The 11,381-nt window shown below is 33.3% G+C and overlaps 1 protein-coding gene across 1 annotated transcript; it reads left to right on the forward strand.

Annotated features, from left to right (window-relative positions):
* Positions 1–5,280: 5,280 nt before the first annotated feature.
* On the forward strand, positions 5,281–6,915 carry PCOAH_00047620 (Uncharacterized protein; the record flags this gene model as incomplete). Its single annotated transcript, XM_020061545.1, has 2 exons — positions 5,281–5,400; positions 5,800–6,915. 2 exons carry the CDS (start codon positions 5,281–5,283, stop codon positions 6,913–6,915), a joined length of 1,236 nt encoding a protein of 411 aa, XP_019916473.1.
* Between the last annotated feature and the right edge of the window lie 4,466 nt (positions 6,916–11,381).

Below are 11,381 nucleotides of genomic sequence, written 5' to 3' on the forward strand. Positions count from 1 at the left end.
TCATCACTGTTCCCATTATATCTAATTCATAGTATTCCCTGTGCATCTACTTTATCACTATGTTTACATTCTACAATCTCTCACGTGAACATTTTTTCTTTAACAGAACAACCATATACATGAAGAACAAACAGGAATCGTTCAATTACCATATGCTAGTACGTACTCAAGGAATTTGGGCGAATCGAAACAGAATAAATCGCGCACGAATAGCCAGACAAAGTCTAAAGTAGGTAAAGCTCCTGGTGGTCAAGGAAATAAGAATGATCCTAATGCTACTTTAGGTAGGAATCAAAATCCAGGAAATCGCCCATATCGTAAGCCAAGAGGAAGAAGTGATATAAAAGATGATGAGGACTACTCCAGTTCAGATGAAGACTCATGTACTAGGAAATGATAGACAATTTCTAAAGAATCGAAGAATCTGAATAGATCTGTCAACTAGGAAAAGTGAAGAATATATGACCGCTAATGTCGTGAATGGTTTCTAAGTAACAGTTCAGAGGAAAATGTACATGTATCACAAATGATTTACACATTTGTTCTTATGATGACTTATGAGAAAATAGAATATGATAACATACAAAATGATTTGGGAAATTATAACAATGAGGCAGGGAAAAAACGAACTTTCCCAAATGTATGTAAAAAGGAAAAACTGGAAAAAGTTCACGATTTCTAGTGGATCGGTGTCCTTTTCCCAATACACTCCTGAAGGATATAAATAATCATAGGGTTCATATAGTGTAGAAAGAAAAAAAATGACATTTTTCTTTTTTCCTTTCCTTTCATTGCATTTCATTCTTCATTTTCTCCTTTTTTTCTTTTTTTCCTACATTTGTAAGATTAATTAGAACATAAAGGAAGATACTCCAAGCGGGGCGCGAAAGAAAAAAAAGTACTGACCTTTGAAAAAGTGTTTTATGCATATTAAAGAACGAAAAAGAAAGGAAAAATATATATATATACCAGCACTTAAGCTTTTGTGTGTCATTTTTGGCTAGCTCTCATCACACGCACGCGCATGTTACCCGCAAAAATAGGACAATAACTACTCAACCTTGAACTGACAGGGTTGCACCGCTTTTCTCCTCCCCCGTAAGCGATTCCGCGAGGTGAATGATCGTGGCAGCAGCAGCAGCAACGGGGGGTGGGTACCAATGTGTTGTTTACGAACGCCCCCTTGGGTGTACTTATCGCACGATGACTGCGCATCGAGAACGCACCTGATCTATGCGGAATCCAGACACGCAAACGGAAAAGCCGAAGAAGAGGAGAAGGAAGCAACCCATGACAGTCATGTACCTTTTGGTAGTGTCGTCAAGGGGGATGACGATTGGCACGTGCAGTGTGCAGCGGTGCTTAGGCGAACGTACCTCATCCTTCCGTGTTTATGCCCTTCAGCACGCACACAAAAATACAACAATGTGAACATACATAAATACAACAATATATGTACATACATACACACAATGATAGATTCAACCCCTGGAAGACTTTTCCCTCCCCCTGGCGACTTACCTTAAACGCAAACTCCTTTAAGGGGTGACTTTACGGGCAGCCATGTGTTCCGCGCGTTACGCGTTTTCGTACTGGATTTCCCGCGTGGAATGGGCCCCGCGGTTGATGAGTTCATTAGTTGACCGGTTGATTGGTTGACATCGGTTGGGCAGTTGGGCGGCTACGTGGCTCAGCGATGCAGAGCGACGAATGCAGTCGGCGCGAAGAGTGTGCAGGCCCAGCCCCTTTGGGGTACACGCACACCGTGCGGTGAATGTACACCTTCGCTGTGGGGTCTCCAACTGGCGAAGGCAAACACGAGAAAAAAAAAAAATAAATATAAAAATAAAAATAAATAAATAGAAATAAATAAATGAAAATAAATAAAAAATATATATAAAAGAAAATACCTGTTCGGATGATATGCCAAGGCGAATAGCAGCCATGTTCTTGCGTGTAAGGATCATAAATAGCGGCTGCCCCCCATGGGTCGATCCCAGGGAAAAGGAAAAAAAAAAAAGAAAAAAGAAAATTACAAAGACAAAAATTTACAAAATGATTAAAACATTGTAACAAAGGAAGGAAAAAAGGAAGTACGAAGTAGCACAAATATTATAACAAATTATGTACATTGCTCAATGGAGGAAATGTGAAAAATTGTTATCTTATTTTATTTCTATTTATATGCCTATAACGTCTGTCTCACAGTTTTTTTAATAAATGATCTAAATATACAATTTCCTTTATCAAACACACACACACACACTTCTTCTTTCATTTCAAACACATTCCTCAAAAACACACAAATATCAAAAGTATGCATCCACAATTTGGCTACAAATTGGTTCTTCCTAAGGAAAGTGTTCCTTAGGAACATTAAACATAGGAACACATTCCTCAGAAACAAAGTCTTTCTCCCTAAACCCGGAATCCAAACGTTGAGCCTCTTTCTTAGGAACTTCTACCATAGAAACGTCTTCCCTAGGAACATTATACTTAGGAACACCTTGCTTAGAAACAAAATCCTCCTCCTTAAACCCGGAATCTAAACTTGGAACTTGTTCCTTAGGAAAATTTTCCGTAGGAAGAAAGTCTTCCCTCCCTAAACTCGGGATCTGAACTTTCAACCTCTTCCTTAGGAATATCGTCCGTAGTAACATCTTCCATAGGAACATCTTCCTTAGGAACATCTTCCATAGGAACATCTTCCTTAGGAACATATTCCTCAGGAATTTCTTCCTCAGGAATAAAGTCCCTCTCCCTAAACATTGAACCCTAAGCCGTGAATAGATAAATCCTGAACCCTAAACCCTAAAACACTGAATCCTAAACACTAGAAACTAATCCCTGAACACTAAACCCTCAACCCTAAACCCTAAATCCCTGAACCCTAAATCCCTGAACCCTAAACCCCTGAATCCTAAACCCCTAAATCCTAAATCCTGAATTCTAAACCCTGACTTCTAATCCCTGAATTCTGAACTTTGAACTCCTCAGCCCTAACCCCCTAAACTAAAACCTAAATCCTAAAGCCTATACGCGAAACCCTGAACCCGAAACCCTAGACTGCATACACTAAACCCTAAACCACAAAACCCTAAACCCTAAACTCTGAACCCTAAACCCTAAACTCTGAACCCTAAACCCTAAACACTGAACCCTAGAAACTGAACCCTTAACCCTAAAACCTGAAGCCTAAACACTGAAGGCTAAAGCTTAAAACCTGAAACCCTAAAAACTGAAGGACCATACTATTTTTTATACATTTAGTCTAAATTCAGACAGAGGAACTATTTAGTTTTTTTCTACAGTTTTTATTTGGATATAGTGCAAGATATATATTTTGACGATTCAGAGTTAAAATATATGACACTTGAAAATTTCATTTTTATATAAATATATTTTTAGCACAAGACATGCGAATTTCTTTTCTAAAGACCCCATAGTAAATTTTTCTACCATTAAGAAAATATTTTTAATGGGTTTATGTTATAATCAGTTCTGTACAACACATAAAAAAGTGTTATTAAAATTGTGGTTACACTACAGAAAAAAACGAATCATTTGTTCCCAGTATATCTATATTAATGCCATGACAATTTATATGTGCTAATGTGGATGAGGGCTACAAAGCACCGCTTACTGTTTCTACTGTTTTAATTAACTATTTAGTTGATTACTGGGTGAAGTGATTAACTTAATTGTTCAGCTATATAACGACAGTGAATTTTTTGTCTGACTAACCCTGTGGGCCTTCTTTTTAGGAGAAAGGGAACAAACAAGCATCCATGCATTGTTGAATGTTTCTACGTGGCCCAAAGAAACAATTCTTAGTTTTATTCATTCAGATATCATTTAACGTTTTAATTAAAAACCGATAATTTGATCATCCAGTAAATATAACTATGTATGTTATGAGTCAAATGTCACATATGTGTGCTGTGATTAAAATAATATTATGATATAAAATTAATTTTTAAATTATTGCGAAAATGTGTTTACTAACTTTTTGGTATTTATTCCTATGTATATATGATACATAGGTTATATACTTTCCCGCCTTGCAGCGGTTGTTCCATTCTCTTTCATTTTTCCTTTTCGCTCTCATTTTTTTAATGTTTGTTTTTTTACATATTTCATGTTATATTAATTATATATAGTGTTGATCGTTCATAGATGAAAAAAAAACAAGAAAAAAAAGAATAAACATGTGAACTTGTTATGATAATACATTGGCTCTTCAAGTTGAAGTCTCTCTATGTAGATTATTACGTAATAACACGCCCTCTCAGAATAGCAAGTAGTATATAACACTAATTCGTCTTCATTTTTTAAAGAAGAAGCTATATATAGGAACAAGTTTTAAATAACAAATAGCTATTTTATTACTAACGGAATAAATCGAATAAAATAAATTTTTTTTATAGAGCTATATAGCCCCTCAGAATGGGCTCATTTAGAAAGAAAAGCAATTAAAAAAAAAAATATAATATGTACATGTAGTAACAATTAAGAAAAAAAAAAAGGGGGGCTAGCAATTAGCTATTATTAACAAAATTCACCAAATTAATAACGCGGACCTTATTATATATATTTTCTATTTATTATTATATAGCCCATTGTTTTTTATTTTTTTTTCTATAAAGCTATTCATTTCGGATTCCATTATACAATATGTAAGAGCAATCATCTTTTCGCTGAGAAACAACATTTCATCCTTATAAATCTGTTCATTTCTAGCCAAAATGGTGGTAACAACAGATTGATTCTATGCTTTTTAAAAGGTGGCTATTTATAAATCCGTTTATTCTTAGTTGTTTGTTTTTTTTTTCTTACTATTCAGTATATATACATAACTTTTTAATTTTTTGAAAAAAAAAATATTTTTTAAAATATAAATTATAATTTTTTTTTTTTTTTTTTTTTTTCTTTTTTGCAAATTATAAAATATAAGTTTTTGTACAAAAGTTAATACAAAATTATGATTAAACCTTAAATATTATAAAAAATAATTTGTAAGCTTTTAATATATAGTAATTTTTTGACCTTATATATATTTTTTCACATTTTTTCAATAATAATATTTTTCTCGTTTTTAGTTTTCTAATTCTAGATTTTTGTTACTTTCGCACTTTTAGAGAAATATATATATGGTGTTTAATAAATTTTGAATAATACTTAGAGTAGTATATTTCTTATTAAATATACTATAGAAATAATTCGTTCCTTTCAACTAATATATTAATAGGCTTCTTTTCTTGTAGTATATATATCAAAAAAATGCCTGTTACAACAAGGCAAAATAAACAAGGGAGAAAAGGCGGCGGCGTGGTTTTTCGCCTTTGCACCAAAGCTTCCTTGTACGCGCTTCTAGTCTGGATTGTAAATTGCTCCAATTCGGTAAGAAAAAAAAAAAAAGAACGAAATGTGAAAAAAAAGAAACGAATGCATATTTATCACCCAGCAAAAAAGAGAAGGGACCCATCTGAACGCACATATTCCTCTGCAGTACACTTGTCCAAAAGGGGGGTGTAGTGTTCTTTTTTTTTTTCGCTTTTTATGCCTAAAAAATGTGTTTTTCCTTTTATTTTTTTTTTTCAAATATGAAATATGCTTTTTTTTCTTTTTACACTATTATACCTATGTGCCGCCACCTTTTCACTAGATGATCACTGTCTTTTCATTAATGTAAAATAGAAAATGACTGCTGATCTTTTTCATCTAAATTTTATAAACAAAATTCATTTTTGACCACCAGAACCACTAACAACCTTCCTTATTTTTTTTTTTTTTTTTTAGAGCCAATATGGTGGTAATTCGTACCATGTGATGAACAATGGCCTTGGAAAAGCCATGGATTCAAGAACTCTGAGGTTATTAGCAGAAGCGTACGAGGAAGATATAGAACAAGATGGACCTATAGTGTACGACGAGGAAGCTATTGAACAGGATGGAGAAACTACAGGAGAAGTTGGAGCAGAAGAACAAGATGGACCTGCAGTATACGAGGAAGCTATTGAACAAGATGGACCTGCAGTATACGAGGAAGCTATTGAACAAGATGGACCTGTAGTGCACGAGGAAGATATAGAAGAAGATGGACCTGTAGTATACGATGAGGAAACTATAGAACAAGATGGACCTGTCGTACACGATGAGGAAGCTGTTGAACAAGATGGAGAAATTCCAGGAGAAGTTGCAGAAGAAGAGCAAGTTGTGCAAAAAGCTCCTTCTGTATCCTCAGTGCAAGAACAAGTTATGCAAAAAGCTCCTTCTGTATCCTCAGTGCAAGAACAAGTTATGCAAAAAGCTCCATCTGTACCTTCAGTACAAGAACAAGTTGCACTGCAAGTTCCAAAAAATTTAACAAAAGGAAGAAAAATTCAATATAAGGATGATGGATCCATTCTTGTACAATCTGTAGATTTAAACGAGCAACCGGAGTTAATAAAGCGTTATGAAAAAAGGAAGATAGATGTGCGTGATAATTTTAAACCAACAATAACATACAATTTTGAAGATGCATTAAAACGTTGTATTGCATTCGACGCACGAATACACGACAGAGATCAAGACTGCTTGAATGTTGGTTCATATCGAACAGACGCGGACCCATATGGTGTATTACAAAAAAAGAACAAAAAAACGGTGCAAACTGGATATTTGAGAATGTATCAAAACAATTTTAGCAATCTTCCAGACATAGATGATCTAAAAAATAATGAAGAACTAGAAGAACCATACCTAGAAAGAAAATACGTACGCCCACATCTAACCCCTGCTTCACCAAAAACAACTGCTTTAAAAAGAAACGTAGAAAGAAAAATTTATAAAGAAGAAGATCATGAGGAGCAGGAAGAAGTAGAAGAAGTAAAAGGAAAGAAAAAGAAAAGAAGAAGATTCTGCTGCTTTTAAAAAGTCTTATAACAGAACGAGTAATAAAAGGAACAAACAAAATTATTTATTCTGCTGTTACGTAGAAGTCCAAAGGATGTAATGAAAATGCTACCGGATAGTGTGATTTATGTGTGTACATATACGAATTAAGAACCATGGAACCAGGCTTTCTTTTTTTCACCGATTGAAAATAAAGGAGAAGGGGGAAGTTCACCCCCAAAATGTCGGATGAGTCAGACGATAGTATAGGAAAAGTGTGTAAAATTCGAATTATTTTCTAAAAGACTATAAATGTACCAAAAGAGAAAGAGTTATTTTTTGGTTAATATATGCCCTTTACGTACTAATCAGTATGTGTATATATAATTAGTTCACCATGAAAATTATGTATTCCACAAATTCTTGTATTAAATAATACGTACTGCCTAGAAATTGAATTTTATTTTTGTACAAACAGTTTTATGCGCTATATTTTTCAATCTTTTCTGTAATTTGTTTTATATATCCATATACAGAATGGCATTTTTATTATTTTATCATGGACTTAGAACAAGAATATAGAATTTAATAGGGAATATTTTTTGGAAAATAACTTTTAATGGTAATAATTATATATTTTTGCAAAAATCAAAGGGTTCTAATATGTGCATGAGAAAGAGAGTCTTCCTTTGTCTGCCTAGGTTTGACAGATGGAGAGAACAACATATTTGCAAGTCAAAAAAATTAGCCTTTAAAAATCTTCAACTTTTTTTTTTGCGTGCCGCCTCTCACCTGCCATATATACTGTATAATATAATTAAAAACATACCAAGTATTGGTTCTGGAATAAAAAAAGGAGCACAGGAAAATATATAACCTATGTTTTTTCATTTTAATGCTATAATTTATTTTCTTTCCTTTAAATATTCTTTTGAAAAAGGTCGGCACTTTCCTTTTTTTCTTTTCGCGCCTATTTTCAGAGTATCTTTCCTCATGCATTTATTCATACATACAACTGTAGGAAGGAAAAAAAGGATGAATTAAGTCTACCTCTAAAATATAAAAAAAAGAATGGGGCAAGTACACACAATAAAAAAGGGGGCGAATAAACAACCAAAATAAAAGGGCTTATTGGTTTTTGCGCGAAGTCAATTTAGCCCCCACCATCACAATGTGCTTCTCTGAAAAAAATATTTTTACGAGAACGATCTGTACAAATTTTACCATGTCACATGTGTGTGTGTACAAAAAATATATAATATTATAAAGGACAAACACTATCACAACAAAAAAAAAAAAAAAAAAAAAAATTTTTTAGTTCATCATAAAATGAAAAAACGAAGTAACAAAAAGTGAACAAAAAAAAATAAAAGAATTGTTATTTAGTATAACGTCTCAAGGAGATAGCTCCTCAAGGGAAGATGTTCTCAAAGGGAGTGTATATACTTAATACAATAATGATACTTCAAAAGAGGAAGTAACTGTTTACTTCCGTTTTTACTGTACCACTAAAGGGACATCCATAAAAATGGGCATTCATCCCCTTCCCTTCCACATCGGCTTAATTCGGCAAAGACCTTAATCCATCCACCATCCTATGGGATTTTGGACATGCACATAACATTATTTTTTATTTGAACCTTATTTGCATGTGCCCCTTTTTTATAAAGAAATTACTACTTCCTTTCTCTTCTTTTCTTTTTTTTTTTTTTTTTGTATTGTACGAAAGTGCTTACATGTTCATGTGTAATGAATATAAATGGAAAAATTCCTTTATTCCATTCTTGTTTTCAACTTCCTTACTGATGATCCAAAATGTTCATTTTCTTTTTTTAAAAATTTTTTATCTTTGAAATTTCTTTCAACTTAACAATTTGTTTTTCTTTATTTCCAATTATGGACATTTAAAAAGTGCTACCAGTTGCGAGAATTTGCGCGAAGATTCTCGCGAAGGAGGTTCCCGCGGTGTTTCCCGCGAAAGTTCGCGGAGGAGGTCCGCCGCCTTCTTTTATGGTTATACACATTTTTTAGATGTGCAGTTCACACAAAACGGGAGTAACACTTTCTGCATAAAGGAGGAGGAATGCTGCCTCATTTCTTGTGTGTTCATTCGAATTTATGTATTATATTATAAAAAAAAATTGCCAAAAAAAGGAAAAAGTTGTCTAAAAAAAGAAGAAGAATTGCCCTAATATAAATTGTCCAAAGAAAAAAATGCCCTAATATAAATTTGTCACACAGAAAAAATTGCAAAAAAAAAAAAAGAATGTCGAAAGAAATTGTCCAACAGAAAAAAATGCCCTAATTTGTTACTGGGAAAATTGTCCAAAAAAAGAATGCCTTAATTTGTTGCAGCGAAAATTGTCCAAAAAAAGAATGCCCTAATATAATTTTGACCCAGAGAAAAAATTAGCCAAAAAAAGAAAAAAGAAAAAAAAAAAAAAAGAAGAAATATATTAATGTATGAAGGAAGCACATATCCCCACATGTTCCATATATTTGCACATTCCGCACTTCTTTGACGCGTGGACCACATGTTCCACGTATATTTCCTTTCCCATTTTAGCATATTTCTTCCTTTTATGCATATATGTTCAGTAAGGAATATTAATATGTACATAGGAGTAAAGGGAACAGGTATAAATGGCTCAATATGTGGATTAGGTGTATATGCTATGTGCAGAATTTTCAATAATAATTCTGAATAAATGTGGAATATTCTTTTAAACCTAAGTAACATAATTTTAGAATTTTTCAACTTAGGGAAAGGTAAAAATTATTATTTAAAAAACGAAAGAAGGAAAAAATAAGGAACAGTAAGGAATAGTAAGGAAAAGTGTGAAAAAAATAAAAGTACTCATACAGAATTTGAATGTGTAAGAGAAAAAGAAATGATATATATAGAGCCTACCGCAGCACACCACAGGAGAACATGCTCCTCCTTCCACCCTAACAACCCACCTACCACCCACCTAACAACAACAACTACTACCACAACAATCCTTGTAACAACAACTACCACAACTGCAACTACAACAACAACAACAAACAACAACAACAACAACAACAACAACACCACACTAACAACACCAAACCACACTAACACCACGACACTGTAATGATACATTAATACGCAGATGTACTAATACACTAATACAGGAGTACACTAATAATATACTAATACAGGAGTACACTAATAATATACTAATACAGGAGAACACTCTATAAAACTTTAAATCTGCCGCGCTCTACTTAAAAAAAAGAAAATCCTTTCCATCATTATTAATATGCAAGAAATCTAACTAACTGCTTTTTTAACTGTGTTCTTTTTTTACCATTATACCTCAACATGAAAACAAAAAAAAATTTAGGCGCATATATACATAGAATTCTGATCTTAAAAATGTAGATAATTAGCTCCTATTGTACACCGTCAAAAGAAGAAGGGTGCGACATACTACTGGAGAGTGTGAGGGTTTGGGGGGGCGTACGTGTTACATTCTCTTTTTTTTTTTTTTCTCATAAAAGGGAATATGATTATTAAGAATGTTATCATCATAAATTGTATAGAATAGAACAAAAAACCATGTTGTTTTTATTTCAAATTACCACATAACGTTGGCATTAATTAGTATTACGTACATTTTAATTACTTCCTTCCTTTAAAAACATATATTTGTACACACACTTAAAAAAAAAAAAATAATAAAAAACAAAAAAAAGAGGAGCAAAAACACCAAAATGATGGCACCCATACCTTTCACAAAACTTTCCATACTGAGCTTTGCCTATCTGCTTCTGTGGCACTATCCCAACCATGTATGATAGGAACTAATAAGTTTTTAGAGTGCGCATATATTTATTATGGTTCATTTTTTACTTTTTTTAGTAAATATAGAAGAAAGTAAAAGAGAAAAAAAAAAAATTTTCCTTCCAGCCCTAACAACCTTTTTTTTTTTAGGTGAGTGCTTTAAGCACATCATCAAACGGTGACGGTGTGGAAGCCCGTCAGGGGAAGGAAAAAAATACCACCTTAGGTTTGAAGACCGGTGTTAAAACAATATTCAAGAAGGGTGGTAATGCAAAGCAGCAGCACAAACCAAATGTACCACCAAATAAAGCACAATGTTCAAAGAAGAAAAGCTGGTACGTCGGCTTCTTAAATAAACTCGCTAGCTCCGATATTAAGCATGGAACTTGGACCAGACTTGTATTAGCCTTCTCCGTTCTTTTTCTACTAGCTTTGTCTGTGGTAATTACGGTTCCACTTACCCTTAGTACGAGAAATACAAGTTCTCTTAGTACGATCCCTAAAATAGTTCTCGAGGTGGCAGCAGTAATTTTTATAGTCGCACTATCAACCTACATAGTCATATTATTTAAAATCAATCGTTCAAAAACATGCATTCGTTGTATTTAAAAAAACATCAACCTACAAAATTGTGCACTAAATAGACAACAATAGCAAACATTGCGTATTGAACGAGAAACACAAACAATACAAA

The sequence above is a fragment of the Plasmodium coatneyi genome, chromosome 12 (assembly GCF_001680005.1).
Source record: "Plasmodium coatneyi strain Hackeri chromosome 12, complete sequence".
NCBI classification, from domain to species: Eukaryota; Apicomplexa; class Aconoidasida; order Haemosporida; family Plasmodiidae; genus Plasmodium; species Plasmodium coatneyi.